At 52.6% G+C, this 23,340-nt stretch overlaps 3 protein-coding genes across 3 annotated transcripts in view; 2 read left to right on the top strand and 1 right to left on the bottom strand.

Annotated features, from left to right (window-relative positions):
* LOC146333600 (nuclear receptor ROR-beta-like) overlaps window positions 1-3,658 on the top strand; it is a 49,157-nt gene extending 45,499 nt beyond the window's left edge. The window contains exon 10 of the mRNA XM_084826424.1: window positions 1,720-3,658. Coding sequence (XP_084682550.1) covers window positions 1,720-1,881 — 162 coding nt within the window. The 3' untranslated portion in view covers window positions 1,882-3,658. The remainder of the gene's footprint in view (window positions 1-1,719) is intronic.
* Window positions 3,659-3,720: 62 nt separating this feature from the next.
* On the bottom strand, window positions 3,721-22,587 carry LOC146333599 (uncharacterized). Its single transcript, XM_084825657.1, has 7 exons — window positions 22,129-22,587; window positions 20,919-21,048; window positions 19,084-19,162; window positions 15,582-16,375; window positions 13,554-13,651; window positions 12,186-12,286; window positions 3,721-5,474 (listed from the first exon to the last, which is right to left on the bottom strand). Exons 1-7 carry the CDS (start codon window positions 22,585-22,587, stop codon window positions 5,438-5,440), a joined length of 1,698 nt encoding a protein of 565 aa, XP_084681783.1. The 3' UTR covers window positions 3,721-5,437.
* SCAMP4 (secretory carrier membrane protein 4) overlaps window positions 16,004-23,340 on the top strand; it is a 36,321-nt gene continuing 28,984 nt past the window's right edge. The window contains exon 1 of the mRNA XM_084826426.1: window positions 16,004-16,176. The gene's annotated coding sequence lies outside the window, so the exon portion shown is untranslated. The remainder of the gene's footprint in view (window positions 16,177-23,340) is intronic.

Genomic DNA, 23,340 nt, shown 5'->3' with positions numbered 1-23,340 from the left:
TGGCTCTGTAGGGACTTTCCGTGGGCAGTTTGCCCCTACAAAGTATGTGTCGTGGGGGGACATTTTGCAGAGGCCATCTGGCCCTGACCAATAGTCCTCAGATCTAGTCTGCTCCTTGCACTTTCAGTCTTCTACCAGAGTGACGGGGAATCATCTCTGCCTATCCAGCTGTAAATTCTCACCAGCAGGCATCACATACTTCTGACAGACAAGACACAGAATTATACTGGGCACAGAATTCCAGCTTCCTGAGGACCTTGGCTTCCTTGCTTGCTTTTATTTATTTCTAAAAGCAAGTTTCTAGACCTTAAGATATGCTTGAAAGTGTATTGCAAAGTCCAAGAGGTGGAGAAATACTAGATCAGCTTTCCCTAACCCAGTGCCCCCTTGATGTGCCGGACTTCAGCTACCATCATCCTCAGCCAGCATAGCACAGCTGACAGGAATTGATGGGAGTTGCAGTCCAACACATCTGGAGGGCACCAGGTTGGGGAAGGCGGCACGAGATGTTTTAAACTCGTTGCAGCATCTGATTGGAAGCAGAATCTCTGTTGTAACCTTTGGACTGGTCACTGACAGCACAGCAACTTTTCCTGATTGTTCCCTTGTGTTGCGAAGGTGCCTCTATTTCCAAAGCTCAGGCCCCAAATGCCATTTCTCATATAGCTAAAATAGTATCAGTTGCACACAACAGGGGAAGTATATCAGCAGACATGAGGTGATCCTGAGGTTTGCAGAAGTATACACACACGCAAAAACCCTAAGGTGGGCAGGCAACAAAACAGTGCAATGAAGCGGAATATTTTAAGTGAGCCTGCAATACTGACTGTCTGTTTGGGGCAGGGTCTGGGGTGGAAAGCTGGGCCAGAGGAGGTATTGCTGTGGAGAGCATAGCTGGCTGACTGAGCCCTGCTCCCACCTGCTCCCTCTGAAGAATAAAGGAGCGGGATAAAAATACAGTCAATAAGAAAGAAAGAAAGAAAGAAAGAAAGAAAGAAAGAAAGAAAGAAAGAAAGAAAGATTGATTTCAGGCATTCTATATTATGTATGTATGTATTTCATTTTTATACCACCCAGTAGCCGAAGGTCTCTGGGTGCTTCACAAAATTAAAACCACAAAAATACAACAGAAAACCCAATATAAAATATAATAGGTTAAAACGACAGAATAAATATACAACCAGAGTAAAAACCTAGCAGCAGTGTGAATATTTAAAGGGCAAGAGCAGATTTAAGACAGCAGAGCTAAAAAACTGGAATGCGAAAATGCGAAAAATGCCTGGGGAAATAAAAAGGTCTTTGCCTGGTGCTGGAAAGAGTACAACGCAGGTGCCAGGTGAACTTGTCTAGAGAGTTTGTTCTACAACCGGGGTGCCACAGCAGAAAAGGCCCTTTTTCTGGTGCCATCTGCCTGACCTCTTTTGGCAGGGCCTCCTGGAGAAGGACCCAGAAGATGGTCTTAGGGTCTGGGCAGGTACATATGGAAGGAGGGTTTCCTTTGATTGTTCTTCAGGATATGGTTAAACGCACACCTGACCATAAGAGGGTACATTCATAAGAAAGCTTCAGTATAGGAGAATGAAGGGAAAAGTTGCCACTTGATTACTTTTTGTTTGTTCTTCTCCTTATCATCAGTGATGGCATCAGTTCAGTAGCTTCTGAGTGGTTGGGGGCTGCCTTCTGCCCTGATCTCTAAATCAGCCTCCTCTTTCCCCATAGATCGTCTCCAAACTTCCCTGGATGAAGACAATCTGCACCTTTCACTTGGATAAGTTGGAATTTTTCCGCCTTGTCCACCCGGAGACTGCCACAAACTTCCCGCCCCTTTACAAAGAGGTCTTCAGCTCTGAGTTCCACTACAGCGGCCCCCGGGAGAGTTAAGGCTTGATCTGCGGCACAGCTCTGGAGACAGACCAAAACTTTTGAGGCTAGCAGGATGGGGGTCGGAGAATAAAAAGATACCCCCCCTCCCCCCAAGTGACCAACTGCAAGACCTTGCAGGGTTGGGCTTCTTTTACCTCACCGTGGACTGCAATTGCTATTGAATGTAAACGCACCTTTGAAGGATCCACAAAAACCCCGACTTTTGCCATGTTGGCAAAATGAATGTGAAATGCTGTTCAGTAGAGAAGATACTCTGGTAGGTAGCCTTGTCGTCGCATCTCCTGTCCTTTGGTCACAAGTGCGTTCTAGTGGAGCATGCTCTTTCTCCCCCCCCCCCCGCCACATGAGCATGCCCACAGAAACTCACAGGACCTACCGCTGACTGTCTCCTGCCCACGGACCGCAATGTATGCCCATCTCGTTCAGCACATTTGCAGATTTTCGCTGCATGTGCTTTTGCCTTTTCCTGGTTTAAACCCAATGCCGGACGTATGGAATGAAAACTGGGCAATACAGACTTGGGAGAGAATCCGACGCAGGCTGTAGGAGAGAGACCAGAGCAGCGGACAAGTGCATTTTCTTTGGGGCCGGGGCGGGGGGTAGCCTTTCGCTTTAACTTCTTACAAGTATATAGGGTAGCTGACAAGCCACACCAGGAGGGCTGGACCCTCCAGCAGAAATGAAGGAGTAGAAATCGAAGCGGGATCTGCAATTTGTTCCTTTCAGAGAAGGACTGCTGCTAACAAGGTAACTCAAAAGTTTTTTTTGGGGGGGACAACTCCCATCTGGCCCAGCCAGGGGATGGTGGGAGTTGTAGTCTGGCAACATCTGGAAGGCCACAGCTTCCCCACCCCTGGTCTTGGTCACTGACTGAATGATCCAATCACTTCCGAGGCAAAGGCAGAGCAACATAACCTGGCAGAGTGGATCATACTTGTTCTCATGCACTCTATGAGTAAACCTTTTAAGCACAGGATGAATCCCCAGGAAAGCCCCCCTCCATTCATGTTTCAAAGACACCTCAGGTATCAGTAGTTTGGGAATGCTGGCTTCAACTGCACACCTGATCCCTCAAAGTAGGCAATGTTTCCCCACCCCGAGAGTTGCAGGGGAGCAGAACGTAACCGCTATCCCCCAAACCCTCTTAAATTGACATGGGGAGGGAAGAGCATGACTGCGCAATCGGAGTGTGTGTGGGGATCTCGACACCTCCTTTCATGTTCCGGAAGGTTCCAGAATGTCATGCTCTCGGATCAAACAAACAGAAGCGGTGCCATCCGAGACCTCTCCGGATCTGCCTGCATTGTACAGCTGGTCATTCAGTTCATTATATTTATGCTGTACAGCTGTAGGGGAGAGGAGCAATCGTTTGCTTGTTCCAAAAAAACCACTCCTAACTTCGTTATTTTCAAATTTGCTAGCATTTATTTTATTTCTATTTTGTTTACCAACATTGACAATTGGCCATTCATTTGCACCACCCCGCTCGTTGCTCATTTTTAGCTGTGGGGTCAGGGGGGGGGATCACGGTCTTCCTTTCTTTTTTGCGGTTCAGTTCTCTTCCTCCTGACCAAGGGACGGGGAACTGTTGGTCCTCTATTTGTTGACGGATGCTGTCAGCTTCAGTCAGCATGGCCGATAGTCAGGCATGGTGAGAATTGGAGTCCAACATCATCAGGACAGCCACAGGTTCCCCGCCCATGTCTAACCTCCCCGACCACAAAGCTCCAACGTTTTCAGAAGTCAGTATTGCCGTTTTTTCATTGATGTAGGGTTGTGCCTTTTAAAAAGACCTCTCATAATTTTGCCAGCTCTTTTATTTCCTGATGCGCCAGGGTGAGGCGATGTGGGGTGACGCAAAGGAGAGGAGCGACGGTTGCTTGAAGATAAATTTGTTGACTCTCTGTCCGAGAATGAGTGTGTATTATTTAATTCTTGAACACTATAGAGATGGGTGCATTGCAGTGTTCATGGGGGGGGGGAGAAATAATATACCCACACCCTTCCCCACCCCCCATGAAGTTAACTAACCAATGCTATCGCCTGAGCAAGACACAACGTGGATGAGTTTATCCCCCCCCCCCCCAATTCCATCCACTTTGAGGGCCAGGGAAGCACCTTCTGTCACCACAGAAACCAATTCCTTTTCTTTTGAGTTATGGCCTGTCTGTGCTACAGAAGTAATTCTCCTAAGCTTGTAAAATGCACTTTACTAATCTGCTCTCTGGGTCAAAGAGATCCCAGTTTAGTTCTAGCTTCAATTTTTGAAAAATTTTAAAAAAACAAAACAGCACTCATGAGCTGTATTTGACAATCTCCCATTTCATGTTAAAAAAAAAATCTAGAGAATAAAAATTATCAGAATTTTGTATTAAGAAGAATAGCTGATAGTACACAGACCACAAACTTTACAGGGATGGTATTTGGGGGTTGCTAATGAGTTAGGACCCCGTGTTAATTCCTGTGGGGCCCCCACACCCCTAATGCCTTCACTTGCGCACTTTTTCCTTGTATTCAAAACCTCCCAGAGGTACGAATTAAAAAAAAAGAATATTGACTAGTCAATACTTCCTTAGCTTAACTACTGTATCGTTACTGTTGTGGTGGTAAGTGGGACGTTTCACCAAGGGTACAGAAATTTGGCCTATTTGGGGTTCCATTCTGCCCCTCCAGGGTTCTCTAGATGGCCACGCCCCTTTCTCCTGGCCACGCCCTTCCCCCCCAACCACCAATCATTTAGTTGTTTCCTGGCTTTTGTGTGTTTGTCCCCATTCTAAAAGGCTGAAATGCCTCTCCCAAAGTCTAGTTACTCGCAGGGAGAGCTTTGAGCTGAAATAGGGTGGCATTTTTAATATGTTGGCCTGTTTTGCCTTCAGCTCCACCTACCACTGGAAGGCGGCCCTCTTCAAGAGCTTCTCTAAAATTGAATTTGAGCTTCGGGTCGAAAGAGGTTCAACACCCTGGATTCCACCATGTTGGAGTCCTTCAGACCCCCAATAATTTGGTCCAACTGGCCCGATGACCGTGACTCTGAATACCAAGTCTTGCCGGAGAATACAAGCAGAAGGCACAGATTATTGGGGACACATTTTTACAGGTGACCCAAATGGCATAGGAGGGTTAAACTTGCTTAACAGTCATGCCCTCACCCCAGACAATCCTAGGAGCTGTGGTTCAGGGACGGATCTCCACTCGACAGTTTTCAGCACCCTCTCAAAACACTACCGTTTCAACCTTCCCCACCCCTGGCACCCTCCAGATGTGTTGGACTACAACTCCCAGAATCCCCCATCCAGCATGGCTATATTCATGATGAGTTTTCAATAATTCAAAAACTGAAGTCCAATTCTGAGCAATAAAACAGTGAGGGAGGAAGGGAAGAATACTCAGCACATCCGTCTACTCACAGCCCACAAATGTGGTCGCTCATACAGAACTCTGCATTCTGACTTTTGGTTTTAGAAAACAAACCCAGTGTAAGTTTCTAGTCCTCATGGCTCACAAGAATAGATTGAAAAAATTCTGTGAAGAAAGAAAACGGGGGGGGGGGGGGCTAAGCCCCCCAGTAAGATGGGTGAGATTTTAGGGGTCTGAAGAAACAAAAAGAGAAACAAAATCAAAACAGTGAGGGATCATTCTTTCCCAAGGGATGATCTATATAAACATAGACTTATATATCTATTTTTTAAAGGAAGTTTAGATGTGTATTTATCACCTCTAGAACCCTCACACTGTGTATGAAAAGAAAAAAAAGTTGGTTAATATATTTATTCTTGTGAATGTTGGTGCAAAAGAGACATTTATACAATTGCAGCCTGTTTTTTATGCTTTGGATGAACAAAAAAAGCGCTTGCTTGTTAAACACTATACTGCGCGCGTATGCGTACGCACGTTAAGGTACAGACAGGAGTTCTGAGAAAGAAATGCATTTTTAGACTTAGAATAATGAACTGCTTCTGTTCGCAATGCATTGAATGTCTTGTTGTGTAAAATTGTAATTTCTATTTTTTTAAAGAAAAAGAACAAAAATGAAGATGCCCTGAACTTCTTATTAGGGACCCATCTGCTTAAAAATATGTAAGAAGTGAATGGGCAAATGTTTATTTAAATGGGGGGGAGAGAACCCCCCCCCCACACAAAATCTAAAAGTAATATAATGTATTTAAAACAAAGACTTTGGGATAAAATGTATCCTATAGAAAGATAGCTGTGAATTGCACAAGAAACATATGGGTCAAGCAAAATAAAGTGTTTTTACAGGGTGGAAAAAAAGGGTAATGAGTTCCCTGTCTTTTTTTTTTTGGTCTTTTCCTTTTCTTCTCTTTGTAAATCTATTAAGAAAACCAAAACTGTGAGTGATAACATCTGAGTGTAAATAGAAGGGTGGATTCACCAGTCTGTATGGGGGACAGCAGTGGAGGCTGGTGTCTCCAATGTCAGTGGGGTGGTGAATCTACTCCGGGTTTCAGTCAGAACAAGTCAGAACTCTACAGGAGCTTCCAAGGTGCTCTGCATGTTGGATAGCTCCTTTAGAGTTCTGCCTGAAACCCGGAGCAGGTTCTCTGCCCTGCTGACACCAGAGCCACCAGCCTTCAGTGGGGGACAGCTGAGCACTTCATGCTCCTGGCGTGACGCTGTGGTGAACACTGCAGTGCAGAAGCCCACTGTGACGGCCACCATAGCTGCAACCTGTGAGGCCCCGGCCCATTCAAGCCTCTCCAAAGACAGATTCCCCAGCAAAGTCCAGCCTCATGGAAGACATGAGGAGATCTAAGCAGTCCTATTGCAGGAACGCCCCGCCTAAGGTCCCAAAGAACCCCTTTGACCCTATCCTGAGCGTAGCCAGAGTTTCGGACTCTCCTCCCGTGGCTCACCGGAGCACTGGCAGTGACAGACAGGCCCTAGGAGAACTGGTGCCCTGGGCGAGGAGTGCCTTTGCTTCCTCCGCCCCCCCCTCTCACCCCCGTGGTCAGCTTTGCAGGGCCACCCCGAGGGCTTATGGGGCCTGGGGCAGGTGTGATGTTGGGGGTCCTGCTGCTGGCCCTGCAGGGACCCGTGCATACGTGCACAAGGCTGGGGGTCGCATGTGAGGATTCCTGTACGCACGGGCTGCGTCGGAGCCTTCTCGCCTGCAGCTCCTCCTTGCCCTGGGCTCGAGCAGCAGGAGAGGTGTGCTTCCTTTCCCCCCCATGGGGACGAGGGGGTCGGGATCGGGCCACGCTTCTCCCGAGTTCCTCCCCAAAATTCTGGCAGAGCTCCTTTTGGCTTGCTGGGGCTGCATCTCGCGGGGCTTCTGGCTGTGGCCTGCCGCTGGCAAGCTCCGCTCCTCCCTCAGGAAGGATTCCTCCCTCGCGGCCTGGCCTCACGCCACTCCTACGCCTTTCCCTGTGGCAGCGGCCACCAAAAATGACTCTCCGGTGGCTCCTTGCCTGGAAATCTTAGGCAGCATTCATTCAGTCACTCACTCCTTGAACTCTTCCCCGGAGTTCTTCCTGTGATTCTGCTCTGCCACAGAATCCCTCCTGGAAGCCTTCCCCGTCCCTTCTCTCCTCGCAACAGACTTTGCAACCGGGGCTGCTTGGCCTGCCTGACCAACCTCATCTCTCTCGCTGCCCAGATGCAAAGCAAGATCTTTCCCTGACCGGGATGGGTCTAGACTCCCTTATAATAAGCAGCCCCCCTCCCTTCCCAGTCCCTTCCCCCCACCACACCACACCCCCCCGGGCAGCACCGCAGCTTTGCAGAGGTACCAAGTTGTATGGATTGTGTATGGCAAATGACATTGACGTGGAAACTGAAAAAGAAACAGACTTCAAAGCGAATTGAAGGGAGATTGCTTTTGTAGTTAGCAACCTGTAGAACCTTGAAAAAAGGGTTACAGATGCTTCCTTTTTGCCACCCTAGCACATAACAGGCAGTACTTTAAAAAAACTCAGCCGGAGAAAGACTGGGGATTTATATACTTTATTATGCTGCCTCCATCGCGTCTGCAGAGTGCTGTCCCAGGAGGCTGTTCCAAGTGGTCCGGAGCTTGGTCGGTCCTGTGGCTCCGGAACCACTGGAGCGTTCTAAGGCCTCCTGTGAGGCCTTGGCAAGGCACTTTGCAGATAAAATTGATCAGATTAGGTGTGTTACTCTGCACACTGTGGATACAGTTAGTGAGCAAGAGGCGGCCTGTGGCAAACCGGTTTTGTGGGACCGGTTCCAGCTTCTTCCTCCTGATGAAGTGGACAAGGTGCTTTCATCGGTACGGCCGACCACCTGCTTACTTGATCCTTGCCCATCTTGGCTCATTACGAGCTGCAGAGAGAGACTGGGTGAGGGGAACAAGGCGGTGGTGAACGCCTCCCTTGAGGAGGGAGTGATGCCATCAGCCCTCAAGGAGGCAGTGATAAGACCGCTCTTAAAAAAGCCCTCCTTGGATCCTCAAGTTTTGAACAACTTTCGCCCAGTCTCAAATCTGCCATTTTTGGGCAAGGTGATTGAGCGGGTGGTGGCGGTGGAGTTGAAGGCACACTTGGAAGAAACTGATTATCTAGACCCATTTCAGTCAGGGTTCAGGCCTGGGCATGGGACAGAAACGGCCTTGGTCGCCTTGGTGGATGATATGAGGAGGGCTCTGGATAGGGGTGAATGCTCCTTCCTTGTTCTCCTCGACCTCTCAGCGGCTTTTGATACCGTTGACCACGGTATCCTCCTGGACCGCCTGGAGGGGTTGGGCATTGGGGACACCGTATTGCGGTGGCTCCGGTCCTTCCTCTCCAGCAAGTACCAGAGGGTAGCACTGGGAGAGGAGGTTTCGGACCCGTGGCCACTTACTTGTGGGGTGCCACAGGGTTCCATCCTCTCCCCGATGCTATTTAACATCTATGTGAAGCCGCTGGGGGCTATCATCAGGAGGTTTGGGGTGCAGTGTCATCAATATGTGGATGACACGCAGCTCTACCTCTCGTTTAAATCTTCACCAAGGTTGGCCATAGAATCCCTGTCCAAATGTCTGGAGACGGTGAGTGGCTGGATGGGGAGGAATAGGCTGAAGCTGAACCCTGACAAGACCGAGGTACTTTTGGTGGGAGACAAGAGGAGGCTGGGGGATGTTGACCTGGTGTTGAATGGGGTACGGCTACCCTTGAAAGACCAGGTCTGCAGCCTGGGGGTCATTTTGGACTCCCAGCTGTCCATGGAGGCTCAGGTGTCAGCTGTGAGCCGGACAGCGCTGTATCAACTCCATCTGATACGGCGGCTGCGCCCCTTCCTTCCCGACCATCTGCTCCCATCGGTAGTACATGCCCTGGTCTCCTCTCGTTTAGACTACTGTAATGTGCTCTACGTGGGGTTACCCTTGAAGACGGTTCGGAAACTGCAGCTGGTACAGAACGCGGCGGCTCGCCTGATTAAAGGCAGCCACCGGCGAGATCACATCACTCCAGTGCTGAAGGAGTTGCACTGGTTACCAGTTGTTTTCCGGGCCAAATTCAAGGTGTTGGTTTTGACCTTTAAAACCCTATATGGTTCCGGCCCAGCCTATCTTAAGGAGCGCCTCCAGCAGCACCAGACAGGCCACTTAACAAGATCAGCCTCGGATGGCCTTCTCTCTGTCCCATCAGCCAGGACAGCTAGACTGGTGGGGACGAGGGAGAGGGCCTTTTCTGTGGTGGCCCCCACTCTGTGGAACTCCCTCCCTAGGGAACTCCGTCATGCCCCCTCTTTAATGAGCTTCCGTCATGCATTAAAAACGTGGCTGTTCAGGCAGGCATTTGGGGTGGGTTAGGGTATTTTAGAAAATGTTTTTATTGTAGAATTTTATTGTTTTAAACTGTTTTTATTGTATGTTGTACATCGCCCAGAGTGGCTGGGTGACCAGCCAGATGGGCGATTAATAAATTTAATAATAAATAAATAAATATACTGGCTGTCCCCGATTCACCAGTTATAGCTGGGCTTGCTATACCTAGCAAGTTACAACTACAGGGTTACAACTACAGGGCTGGTGTCAGGGGTAGGCATGGCAAGGCAACTCCCAAGGGCCAATGAAACAATCCTATTCTTCTTCTGTGCTGTCTTTGCCAGATGGAACCTCTATCACAGGCTTGCTCAGGCTGTTAAAAGCATTTTAATGGCTATTCAGAAATTAATTATATTCCTATGGCCATTGGGAAGGAACCAATGCATTTCCCATGGCTATTCTCCATCATATGTTTTATCATATCCCATGAGGCTTTTCTACATGAGGCTTTTAACCTGCCACTTTACCAAGGCTTCTGCTTCTGGATTCTTTGTGGGATTAAGATCGGCTCATTTACACGTATTTTTTCCCAGGGGTTTTCTTTCTCTGCCTTTCTATATGTTTCGTTACACAACCACTAGGCGGCACTGTGATATAGCAGATTTGTGCAAATACACAAGAGCTTCATTCTGCCATTTCTAAATAATAGCACACTTTCCTCTATCTAAAAAAAAAAAGCCAGGGAAATGGTTGTAAATAGCAGAAGCCCTGGAGAATGACGACATGTAAAGGACCGCAAACTACTATGAGTGAGCAATCATGAGCACATAATAAAAGCTTCCTGTAGAAAAGCTAATAGTTACCTTTTGTTTTCTCTACTGATGCAAACAAGATTTTTCTCAAGCCAGGAATATAGAACGATGCTTATTTATTGTAACTGGTCTCACATTTATAGTTTTTGTTTAAATTATTATTTTTAATATCTTCACCACAATGGTAACTGTCTTCAGGAATATTACAGGTGAGCTCCAGGGGTAGGGGTGGTGGAGGGACTAATTTTAAGAAAAGCTAACAGTGCAGAAAAGTGTAATAGCCCACACATCTGGCAGATATCTTCTTTTGTGTGTGCTGTGTTTTGCCTGATTTGACACTGCTGTAGTCTGTGAAAAAGATTGTTCAATAAAAGCCAAGTCTGGGGGGTGGGAGGGTCAGCAGAAGGTTTGTTCTCTTGTTTAAAGGTATGCTAGAAAAGCACAATCCCCTGATAATTGTAATTAAAAAATTCCAAACACACATTTGAGCTTGTGCAGCATGTGCAAAATGGCAGTCTGGGCACTGCATGGTGCTTTAGAGTTCATGCACACTGTGGGAAAAGACAATCCGCATACATGCATCTGAACTTCAGGACTGCAGGCCAAATTCAGCCCTCTGGGGTTTTCCAGGTGGCCATGCCCCCTCTCCCCCCATTCAGTGGTTTCCTGGTTTTTGCACAGTTTTTTTCCCCCATTCTAAAAGGTTGAAACGTCTAGCCTAAGACTTACTTGCAGTAAGATACTTTGCTTAACTGTAGCTGGGTATAGAAACTGACAAAAGAAGAAGTACTGAACAAAGTACAAGAAAAGGGAAGTGGTTAGATCTGAATGCAAAGAAATATAATTAAGTAGAATTCAGGGGGTTTCAGTGGAAACCAGTATTATCTGGAAAAAATGGGTTGTTAACTACTAATCTAGAATGGAGGTGGGTGCCACTCTGTAAAGGATGGAATGTAGGCAGGACCAGGGCTGGCCTTAGGGGTGGGTGAGATGGGCAGTCTCCAGGGGGTGCCAAGCTGAGCTCAAGGAGGCACCAAACTCAGCTCAGTGGCTGTGTTTTTTGAATGCACTGTCTGCAGTGAGCTAGGATGGCAAAAACCCAGTGCCTGTAAATTTTCTTTTGACGGTTCTGCAGGTTGTTTGGGTACTAACTATAAAAATGATGTCCCTTCAATTTGCTTTAAAGTCTGTTCCTTTTTCAATTTCCACTTTGATGGCATTTGCCATACACAAGCCATACAACTTGGTAACTCCACAAGGCTGCGGTGCTGCCCAGAGGGGTGTGTGTATGTGTGTGTGGGGGCAACTGGGGCAATTTGCCCCAAGCCCCCCCAAAGCAAGCCCCCCCCCACCTCAGTTCCTGTCCACCACTGACCCCTGCCCTGACCTGCCACATTGATCACCAGAATTCTTGGTCTTCTGTTGAAAGTTTTCATAAAAAGAGGAAATGCTCTATTAGAGTGTAAGATGACACTGAATCTCAGCATGTCATTGTGACATTACATCAGGGGACCTCTCCCCAGCCATGAGGAAGTAAATATTTTACATAGTTGTAAAGAAACAGAAGAGATGCTAATTTGAGGCTTACACTGGCTGTAAAATGTACTCATGGGAGACGGGAAGGGAGGGAGGTGCCTGTTTATTATAAGGGAGTCTAGACCCATCCCGGTAAGGTCAAACCTTGCTTTATGTCTGGGCAGCAGATATTTAAGATATGTTTTTAATACCTTTGTTAGTCTTTCTATCCATCTTGTAGATTTTACCTTAAGACTACCTGCATCCACTGTGGATCCAGAGCCTCCGTGTTGCTTTGCTGTTGTGCTGCTTTACACCAACCTCTCCCTCTCTCTGAAAGTACAGCTTTCTAGAAGAAAAAGAATTTATACCTAAACTTCAGTGAAAGCAGACCAGCTATTCCTGTCTGTATCCATTTGCAAGTAGCACCTATACACCACCAGCATGTTTTGGCTTAAAGTTTTTACTGCCAGTAACTAAGCCTTAGAAGACAGATTTCAACCTTTTAGAATGGGGGGAAAATTGCACAAAAGCTGGGAAACCCCCAAACAGTGTGCAGCTGGGGATATGGGGTGCAGCCAATTAGAGAACCCCAGAGGGCCACATTGGGACCCTAGATTTGATACACTCATGTTAAGCTTGGTTCATTTTCATTCTAGCCAATACATTTCCTTCTGGTTAATGTGCACCCTTTCCTGTTGCGTGTCTATGCTTACACATGATCTGAAATGTGTGTGTGAAAAGGGATCTTTAAGCCTTGACAGTAGTGTATCTTAGCAGATGTGTCCCAGTCACAGAAACAGACACACACACACACACACACGGGTTCTGTTCCAAAGGGGGATGGCTTATTGGTTACACAAGAATTGGTTATACAAGTAGGCACCATATGAACTCTATTTGGGAATTCATTAACTCATATACAACAAACAATCCTAGGCATATTAAACATATGAGGCAGAAGATCAAATAGAGATTGCACAACTCCTTACACCAGATGCAAAGGTGGAGAAATTAGCTTATTTTATAATCAGCATTGATTCCAATTTGTTGTTTAAAGTGGAGGCTAGTCCACAGCAGTTTATACTGCAATAAATTAGTCTTTCGGTTGGATCCAGATTTATGCTGGACCAACTGTGCTGATGGCAGTAGATTTCTCTGCCCCATGGCAGCTCCCCCAGGGCCCTGAAAATGCTACACAGAGAGTCAGGAGACCCTGCTGAAGGGGGGAGCTGAGATATGAGGGTAGATTTCCCAAAATCGGGAGGGGGAGCACCCTTCTTTCCTCTAGTGGGAGGTCCCTTCCTTACTATCACCATCATCATCATCATCTATTTGATTTCACAAAATGATGCTCAAGGTGACTAACAGTAATAAAAACAATATTAAAATAAACGTAATTAAAAATATCATAAAAACAAATAGCTTTAAAGCACAATTAAAAAACACCATCTATCCATCCATCCGCCCAATCTCCAGCTATTTTAGATTGCATTCTGGTATGTTTGTCCCACGGGGGCACCAGTCTCCCTTTTCTTATTCTCTCATAGAGATGAGATATGATAGACCATGATGGAGATATACAAGTTCCTAGATCTTTTAGACACTCCTCCCACCTTTTTTTGCTTTTTCCTGCGGGCAGGATGGAAGTGAAAGCTGCCCATCGAATTCAATGGAAAAATGCAAGAACTCCATGAATCAGAGATGTTTCTTCCTTTCAGATAATATGAGAATAGGATTTATCGATTAATGGATTTTTATGGATCGACTAATGGATTTTTATGGATCTAATGGGTTTAATTATCGGCCAGGGGATTTTTATGGATCTAATCTATCGACTAGTGGATGTTTATGGATCTAATGCATCGACTAGTGGATTTTTATGGATCTGATGTATCGACTAGTGGATGTTTATGGATCTAATGCATCGACTAGTGGATTTTTATGGATCTGATGTATCGACTAGTGGATTTTTATGGATCTAATGTATCAGCTAGTGGATTTTTATATGTAGCTGGGTGACCAGCCAGATAGGTGATTAACAAATTTAATAAAATAAAAAATAACAGATATAATTATCGACCAGGGGATTTTAATGGATCTAATCTATCGACTAGTGGATTTTTATGGATCTAATTATCAACTAGTGGATTTTTATGGATCTAATGCATCAACTAGTGGATTTTTATGGATGTAATGTGGCTGGGTGACCAGCCATATGGGTGATTAACAAATTTAATACAATAAAAAATAATGGATATAATTATTGACCAGGGGATTTTAATGGATCTAATGCATTGACTAGTGGATTTTTATGGATCTAATGTATCAACTAGTAGATTTTTATGGATCTAATGCACCAACTAGTGGATTTTTATGGATCTAATGCATCAACTAGTGGATTTTTATGGATCTAATGCATCAACTAGTGGATTTTTATGGATCTAATGTGACTGGGTGACCAGCCAGATGGGCGATTAATAAATTTAATAAAGTAAAAAATAATGGATATAATTATTGACCAGGGGATTTTAATGGATCTAATGCATTGACTAGTGGATTTTTATGGATCTAATGTATCAACTAGTAGATTTTTATGGACCTAATGCACCAACTAGTGGATTTTTATGGATCTAATGCATCAACTAGTGGGTTTTTATGGATCTAATGTGGCTGGGTGACCAGCCAGATGGGCGATTAATAAATTTAATAAAGTAAAAAATAATGGATATAATTATTGACCAGGGGATTTTAATGGATCTAATGCATTGACTAGTGGATTTTTATGGATCTAATGTATCAACTAGTAGATTTTTATGGACCTAATGCACCAACTAGTGGATTTTTATGGATCTAATGCATCAACTAGTGGGTTTTTATGGATCTAATGTGGCTGGGTGACCAGCCAGATGGGTGATTAACAAATTTAATAAAATAAAAAATAATGAGCCAGCGTGGTGTAGTGGCAAGAGTGTTGGACTAGGAGCTGGGAGATCCGGGTTCTAGTCCCCACTTGGCCATGGAAGCTCACCGGGTGACTTTGGGCCAGTCACAGACTCTCAGCCCAACCCACCTCACAGGGTTGTCGTTGTGAGGATAAAATGGAGAGGAGGAGGAGGAGAATGTAAGCCGCCTTGGGTTCCTTGCAAGAGGAAAAAAGGCGGGGTATAAATGCAATAAATAAATAAATAAAGGATATAATTATTGACCAGGGGATTTTAATGGATCTAATGCATTGACTAGTGGATTTTTATGGATCTAATGTGGCTGGGTGACCAGCCAGATGGGCGATTAATAAATTTAATAAAGTAAAAAATAATGGATATCATTATCGACCGGGGATATTAATGGATCTAATGTATCGACTAGTGCATTTTTATGGATCTCATGTGGCTGGGTGACCAGCCAGATGAGCGATTAATGAATTTAATATTAAAATAACGGATTTAATTCTCGACCAGGGGATTTTAGTGGATCTTGCGTATCAGCTGGCAGGTTTTTCTGGATCTAATGCATCGACCAGGGGATTTTAATGGCTCTAGTGCATCGACTAGTGGCTCTGTACCGGTCTGCTGCGGCTGGGTGACCAGCCAGCCGGGCGATTAACAAATAACGGGTGTGATTCTCGACCAGGGGAGTCTTACGGATCTCGTGCACCGACGGGCGGGCCTTTACGGGTCTGCCGCGGCTGGGCGATCGGAAGCGGCGGGCAGGACCCTCGCCGGGGGCTGCAGCGGCTCTGCGCGCCGCCGCGCGTTTCCGCGGCCGCCCGCGGGGGAGGCGCTGCCCGCCGCCACGCCGCCGCCGCCACAGCGCCCGCGGCCCTCCAGGCGCCAGAGCCGCGCAGCGAGGCGGGGCCGCCCGCGCGGCCCTCCCGGGAAGCCCGCGCTTCTCCCCTCCCGCGCAGGAGTCCGCGCGGGCAGCCTGGCGCGGGGCCCGCTGGGGGCTGAAGTCCCGCGCCCCGCCGGGGCCCACGGGGACCGCCCTCGGAAGGACTACGACTCCCGGAGGCGCCCGCGGCGGCGCGCGGAAGGCCTCCGCGAGGGCGAAGGGCGGCGGCGGAGGTGAACAACGCGGGGCCCTGCCGAGCGGCGACGCCGTCTGCCGCTGCCTCCGGCCCAGGCGGCGCGGATTGGCTGCCCCGCGGGGCGGGCCTTGCGCAAGCGCCCCCGTAAAAGGCGCCAGAGGCTGCGCGAGACGGGCGGCGCTCGGGCCGGGGTCGCCGCCGCCGCGATAAGGGTGAGTGCCGCCGCCGCCAGGGATGTTAGCGCCGCTGCACTTAGCGCTGGCCTGGCCGCCGCTGCCGTTAGCGTTAGCGCCGCTGCAGTTAGCGCTGGCGTCATTGCACTTAGCGCTGGCCTGGCCGCCGCTGCCGTTAGTGTTAGCGCCGCTGCATTTAGCGTTGGCGTCATTGCACTTAGCGCTGGCCTGGCCGCCGCTGCCGTTATTGTTAGCGCCGCTGCAGTTAGCGCTGGCCTGGCCGCCGCTGCCGTTAGTGTTAGCGCCGCTGCAGTTAGCGCTGGCCTGGCCGCCGCTGCCGTTATTGTTAGCGCCGCTGCAGTTAGCGCTGGCCTGGCCGCCGCTGCCGTTAGTGTTAGCGCCGCTGCAGTTAGCGCTGGCCTGGCCGCCGCTGCCATTAGTGTTAGCGCCGCTGCATTTAGCGTTGGCGTCATTGCACTTAGCGCTGGCCTGGCCGCCGCTGCCGTTAGCGCCGCTGCAGTTAGCGCTGGCCTGGCCGCCGCTGCCGTTAGCGTTAGCGCCGCTGCAGTTAGCGCTGGCCTGGCCGCCGCTGCCGTTAGTGTTAGCGCCGCTGCAGTTAGCGCTGGCCTGGCCGCCGCTGCCGTTAGCGTTAGCGCCGCTGCAGTTAGCGCTGGCCTGGCCGCCGCTGCCGTTAGAGTTAGCGCCGCTGCAGTTAGCGCTGGCCTGGCCGCCGCTGCCGTTAGCGTTAGCGCCGCTGCAGTTAGCGCTGGCCTGGCCGCCGCTGCCGTTAGCGTTAGCGTCCTTGCAGTTAGCGCTGGCCTTGCCGCCGCTGCCGTTAGCGTTAGCGTCCTTGCACTTAGCGCTGGCCTGGCCGCCGCTGCCGTTAGCGCCGCTGCAGTTAGCGCTGGCCTGGCCGCCGCTGCCGTTAGTGTTAGCGCCGCTGCAGTTAGCGCTGGCCTGGCCGCCGCTGCCATTAGTGTTAGCGCCGCTGCAGTTAGCGCTGGCCTGGCCGCCGCTGCCGTTAGTGTTAGCGCCGCTGCAGTTAGCGCTGGCCTGGCCGCCGCTGCCATTAGTGTTAGCGCCGCTGCAGTTAGCGCTGGCCTGGCCGCCGCTGCCATTAGTGTTAGCGCCGCTGCATTTAGCGTTGGCGTCATTGCACTTAGCGCTGGCCTGGCCGCCGCTGCCGTTAGCGCCGCTGCAGTTAGCGCTGGCCTGGCCGCCGCTGCCGTTAGTGTTAGCGCCGCTGCAGTTAGCGCTGGCCTGGCCGCCGCTGCCGTTAGTGTTAGCGCCGCTGCAGTTAGCGCTGGCCTGGCCGCCGCTGCCATTAGTGTTAGCGCCGCTGCAGTTAGCGCTGGCCTGGCCGCCGCTGCCGTTAGTGTTAGCGCCGCTGCAGTTAGCGCTGGCCTGGCTGCCGCTGCCGTTAGTGTTAGCGCCGCTGCAGTTAGCGCTGGCCTGGCCGCCGCTGCCATTAGTGTTAGCGCCGCTGCATTTAGCGTTGGCGTCATTGCACTTAGCGCTGGCCTGGCCGCCGCTGCCGTTAGCGCCGCTGCAGTTAGCGCTGGCCTGGCCGCCGCTGCCGTTAGTGTTAGCGCCGCTGCAGTTAGCGCTGGCCTGGCCGCCGCTGCCGTTAGTGTTAGCGCCGCTGCAGTTAGCGCTGGCCTGGCCGCCGCTGCCGTTAGCGTTAGCGCCGCTGCAGTTAGCGCTGGCCTGGCTGCCGCTGCCGTTAGTGTTAGCGCCGCTGCAGTTAGCGCTGGCCTGGCCGCCGCTGCCGTTAGTGTTAGCGCCGCTGCATTTAGCGTTGGCGTCATTGCACTTAGCGCTGGCCTGGCCGCCGCTGCCGTTAGCGCCGCTGCAGTTAGCGCTGGCCTGGCCGCCGCTGCCGTTAGTGTTAGCGCCGCTGCAGTTAGCGCTGGCCTGGCCGCCGCTGCCGTTAGTGTTAGCGCCGCTGCAGTTAGCGCTGGCCTGGCCGCCGCTGCCGTTAGTGTTAGCGCCGCTGCAGTTAGCGCTGGCCTGGCCGCCGCTGCCGTTAGTGTTAGTGCCGCTGCAGTTAGCGCTGGCCTGGCCGCCGCTGCCATTAGTGTTAGCGCCGCTGCAGTTAGCGCTGGCGTCATTGCACTTAGCGCTGGCCTGGCCGCCGCTGCCGTTAGCGCCGCTGCAGTTAGCGCTGGCCTGGCCGCCGCTGCCGTTAGCGTTAGCGCCGCTGCAGTTAGCGCTGGCCTGGCCGCTGCTGCCGTTAGTGTTAGCGCCGCTGCAGTTAGCGCTGGCCTGGCCGCCGCTGCCGTTAGTGTTAGCGTCCTTGCAGTTAGCGCTGGCCTTGCCGCCGCTGCCGTTAGTGTTAGCGTCATTGCACTTCCCGCTGGCCTTGCCGCCGCTGCCGTTAGCGTTAGCGTCATTGCACTTAGCGCTGGCCTGGCCGCCGCTGCCGTTAGCGCCGCTGCAGTTAGCGCTGGCCTGGCCGCCGCTGCCGTTAGTGTTAGCGCCGCTGCAGTTAGCGCTGGCCTGGCCGCCGCTGCCGTTAGTGTTAGCGCCGCTGCAGTTAGCGCTGGCCTGGCCGCCGCTGCCGTTAGTGTTAGCGCCGCTGCAGTTAGCGCTGGCCTGGCCGCCGCTGCCGTTAGTGTTAGCGCCGCTGCAGTTAGCGCTGGCCTGGCCGCCGCTGCCGTTAGTGTTAGCGCCGCTGCAGTTAGCGCTGGCCTGGCCGCCGCTGCCGTTAGTGTTAGCGCCGCTGCAGTTAGCGCTGGCCTGGCCGCCGCTGCCGTTAGTGTTAGCGCCGCTGCAGTTAGCGCTGGCCTGGCCGCCGCTGCCTTTAGTGTTAGCGCCGCTGCATTTACCGTTGGCGTCATTGCACTTAGCGCTGGCCTGGCCGCCGCTGCCGTTAGCGCCGCTGCAGTTAGCGCTGGCCTGGCCGCCGCTGCCGTTAGTGTTAGCGCCGCTGCAGTTAGCGCTGGCCTGGCCGCCGCTGCCGTTAGCGTTAGCGTCATTGCACTTAGCGCTGGCCTGGCCGCCGCTGCCGTTAGTGTAACCGCCGCTGCATTTAGCGTTGGCGTCATTGCACTTAGCGCTGGCCTGGCCGCCGCTGCCGTTAGCGCCGCTGCAGTTAGCGCTGGCCTGGCCGCCGCTGCCGTTAGCGTTAGCGCCGCTGCAGTTAGCGCTGGCCTGGCCGCCGCTGCCGTTAGCGTTAGCACCGCTGCAGTTAGCGCTGGCCTGGCCGCCGCTGCCGTTAGCGTTAGCACCGCTGCAGTTAGCGCTGGCCTGGCCGCCGCTGCCGTTAGCGTTAGCGCCGCTGCAGTTAGCGCTGGCCTGGCCGCCGCTGCCGTTAGCGTTAGCGCCGCTGCAGTTAGCGCTGGCCTGGCCGCCGCTGCCGTTAGCGTTAGCGCCGCTGCAGTTAGCGCTGGCCTGGCCGCCGCTGCCGTTAGCGTTAGCGCCGCTGCAGTTAGCGCTGGCCTGGCCGCCGCTGCCGTTAGCGTTAGCGCCGCTGCAGTTAGCGGTGGCCTGGCCGCCGCTGCCGTTAGCGTTAGCGCCGCTGCAGTTAGCGCTGGCCTGGCCGCCGCTGCCGTTAGCGTTAGCGCCGCTGCAGTTAGCGCTGGCCTGGCCGCCGCTGCCGTTAGCGTTAGCGCCGCTGCAGTTAGCGCTGGCCTGGCCGCCGCTGCCGTTAGCGTTAGCGCCGCTGCAGTTAGCGCTGGCCTGGCCGCCGCTGCCGTTAGCGTTAGCGCCGCTGCAGTTAGCGCTGGCCTGGCCGCCGCTGCCGTTAGCGTTAGCGCCGCTGCAGTTAGCGCTGGCCTGGCCGCCGCTGCCGTTAGCGTTAGCGCCGCTGCAGTTAGCGCTGGCCTGGCCGCCGCTGCCGTTAGCGTTAGCGTCCTTGCAGTTAGCGCTGGCCTGGCCGCCGCTGCCGTTAGCGTTAGCGCCGCTGCAGTTAGCGCTGGCCTGGCCGCCGCTGCCGTTAGCGTTAGCGCCGCTGCAGTTAGCGCTGGCCTGGCCGCCGCTGCCGTTAGCGTTAGCGCCGCTGCAGTTAGCGCTGGCCTGGCCGCCGCTGCCGTTAGCGTTAGCGCCGCTGCAGTTAGCGCTGGCCTGGCCGCCGCTGCCGTTAGCGTTAGCGCCGCTGCAGTTAGCGCTGGCCTGGCCGCCGCTGCCGTTAGCGTTAGCGCCGCTGCAGTTAGCGCTGGCCTGGCCGCCGCTGCCGTTAGCGTTAGCGCCGCTGCAGTTAGCGCTGGCCTGGCCGCCGCTGCCGTTAGCGCCGCTGCAGTTAGCGCTGGCCTGGCCGCCGCTGCCGTTAGCGTTAGCGCCGCTGCAGTTAGCGCTGGCCTGGCCGCCGCTGCCGTTAGCGTTAGCGCCGCTGCAGTTAGCGCTGGCCTGGCCGCCGCTGCCGTTAGCGTTAGCGCCGCTGCAGTTAGCGCTGGCCTGGCCGCCGCTGCCGTTAGCGTTAGCGTCCTTGCAGTTAGCGCTGGCCTGGCCGCCGCTGCCGTTAGCGTTAGCGCCGCTGCAGTTAGCGCTGGCCTGGCCGCCGCTGCCGTTAGCGTTAGCGCCGCTGCAGTTAGCGCTGGCCTGGCCGCCGCTGCCGTTAGCGCCGCTGCAGTTAGCGCTGGCCTGGCCGCCGCTGCCGTTAGCGCCGCTGCAGTTAGCGCTGGCCTGGCCGCCGCTGCCGTTAGCGTTAGCGCCGCTGCAGTTAGCGCTGGCCTGGCCGCCGCTGCCGTTAGCGTTAGCGCCGCTGCAGTTAGCGCTGGCCTGGCCGCCGCTGCCGTTAGCGTTAGCGCCGCTGCAGTTAGCGCTGGCCTGGCCGCCGCTGCCGTTAGCGTTAGCGTCCTTGCAGTTAGCGCTGGCCTGGCCGCCGCTGCCGTTAGCGTTAGCGTCCTTGCAGTTAGCGCTGGCCTTGCCGCCGCTGCCGTTAGCGTTAGCGTCCTTGCACTTAGCGCTGGCCTGGCCGCCGCTGCCGTTAGCGCCGCTGCAGTTAGCGCTGGCCTGGCCGCCGCTGCCGTTAGTGTTAGCGCCGCTGCAGTTAGCGCTGGCCTGGCCGCCGCTGCCATTAGTGTTAGCGCCGCTGCAGTTAGCACTGGCCTGGCCGCCGCTGCCGTTAGTGTTAGCGCCGCTGCAGTTAGCGCTGGCCTGGCCGCCGCTGCCATTAGTGTTAGCGCCGCTGCAGTTAGCGCTGGCCTGGCCGCCGCTGCCATTAGTGTTAGCGCCGCTGCATTTAGCGTTGGCGTCATTGCACTTAGCGCTGGCCTGGCCGCCGCTGCCGTTAGCGCCGCTGCAGTTAGCGCTGGCCTGGCCGCCGCTGCCGTTAGTGTTAGCGCCGCTGCAGTTAGCGCTGGCCTGGCCGCCGCTGCCGTTAGTGTTAGCGCCGCTGCAGTTAGCGCTGGCCTGGCCGCCGCTGCCGTTAGTGTTAGCGCCGCTGCAGTTAGCGCTGGCCTGGCCGCCGCTGCCATTAGTGTTAGCGCCGCTGCAGTTAGCGCTGGCCTGGCCGCCGCTGCCGTTAGTGTTAGCGCCGCTGCAGTTAGCGCTGGCCTGGCTGCCGCTGCCATTAGTGTTAGCGCCGCTGCAGTTAGCGCTGGCCTGGCCGCCGCTGCCATTAGTGTTAGCGCCGCTGCATTTAGCGTTGGCGTCATTGCACTTAGCGCTGGCCTGGCCGCCGCTGCCGTTAGCGCCGCTGCAGTTAGCGCTGGCCTGGCCGCCGCTGCCGTTAGTGTTAGCGCCGCTGCAGTTAGCGCTGGCCTGGCCGCCGCTGCCGTTAGTGTTAGCGCCGCTGCAGTTAGCGCTGGCCTGGCCGCCGCTGCCGTTAGTGTTAGCGCCGCTGCAGTTAGCGCTGGCCTGGCCGCCGCTGCCGTTAGTGTTAGCGCCGCTGCAGTTAGCGCTGGCCTGGCCGCCGCTGCCGTTAGTGTTAGCGCCGCTGCAGTTAGCGCTGGCCTGGCCGCCGCTGCCGTTAGTGTTAGCGCCGCTGCAGTTAGCGCTGGCCTGGCCGCCGCTGCCGTTAGTGTTAGCGCCGCTGCAGTTAGCGCTGGCCTGGCCGCCGCTGCCGTTAGCGTTAGCGTCCTTGCAGTTAGCGCTGGCCTTGCCGCCGCTGCCGTTAGCGTTAGCGTCATTGCACTTCCCGCTGGCCTTGCCGCCGCTGCCGTTAGCGTTAGCGTCATTGCAGTTAGCGCTAGCCTTGCCGCCACTGCAGTTAGCGTTAGCGTCATTGCAGTTAGCGCTAGCCTTGCCGCCGCTGCCATTAGTGTTATCGTCATTGCAATTAGCGCTAGCCTTGCCGCCAGTGCATTTAGCGTTAGCGTCATTGCAATTAGCACTGGCCTTGCCGCTGCTGCCGTTAGTGTTACCGCCACTGCAGTTAGGGCTAGCCTTACCGCCGCTGCAGTTAGCGCCAGCCTTATGGATGCTGCAATTCATGTTAATGTTATTGCTGCTGCAATCAATGTTAGTGTCATCATCGCTGCAAACTGCAATTTCTGTTAGTGTTATCATTGCCGCTGTAGTTAGGATTAGGGTTATTGCTGCTGCTACTGTTAGTATTATTGCTGGTGGTAGTGTTATTACCGCAAATTTCAAATCAAGAAGGCTTTTCGCAAGGAGTGGAGGTGGTCTTGACAAGTAGTGGTCAGTCCAGTCAATGTGTAATTTATTTATTGCAAAAAAGAAGTAACAAGCAAAATGTTTTATTTAAGTAGTACATTTATATGCTGCTTTTCTACTGTAAATTGTACTCAAAGTGGCTTACAATAGATATTAACTTATCAAAAGACAGTGTTTAAAAGAACAAAACAATTTGTTATCAAGTATCATTTTAAAAAATCATATACCATGGAAGAAATGTAGGTGGGTGGTGGTGGTTTTGAATGGCAGCAGGCCTGGTGCGTTTTGTGTGTGTGTGTGTGTGTGTGTGTGTGACAGAGACAGAGATTTGGGGTGGCCCAAAGCTTAGCTTGAGTTGTGCTTGCATGCCCTTAGTTGCGTATTCACTCAGATGTACCCTGGCCATTATTAGTGTGGGTTCAGCATGCTTGATGGTTTCTAGAGCAAAAGCTAAGCCCCAGGTCAGATATGGTGTGAGGGTGTCTCGTAGGGGGAGGCCTGCTTGTGGTGTGGTTGTGTTGTGTTGGCTGCCCCAAAGCTGTCATTGGAGTGAAAAGCCCCTTAGCATCTTATTTGTAGGTGCAGCATGGGGTCAGTGCGCGTTAAGAGTGTGACATGCGAATGCAGCTCCGCTGGCCCCTTGTG

Source organism: Heloderma suspectum, chromosome Z (assembly GCF_057233095.1).
Source record: "Heloderma suspectum isolate Gila_16-S chromosome Z, 16-S_ref, whole genome shotgun sequence".
Lineage (NCBI taxonomy): Eukaryota > Metazoa > Chordata > Lepidosauria > Squamata > Helodermatidae > Heloderma > Heloderma suspectum.
Note: the sequence above shows the minus strand (reverse complement) of the source record. Positions and strands in the feature narration are given on the sequence as shown.

What these genes read in the sequence shown, in the direction of transcription:
- LOC146333599 (XM_084825657.1), bottom strand. Translation starts at nt 22,587, where the DNA reads ATGATAACACTAACAGAAATTGCAGTTTGCAGCGATGATGACACTAAC. An exon ending in CTAACGGCAGCGGCGGCCAG is followed by an intron (nt 16,376 to 19,083) that starts GCCAGCGCTAAC and finishes CAATAACGGCAG; the next exon opens with CGGCGGCCAGGCCAGCGCTA. An exon ending in TGGATGCAGGTAGTCTTAAG is followed by an intron (nt 5,475 to 12,185) that starts GTAAAATCTACA and finishes TTGTTTCTTCAG; the next exon opens with ACCCCTAAAATCTCACCCAT.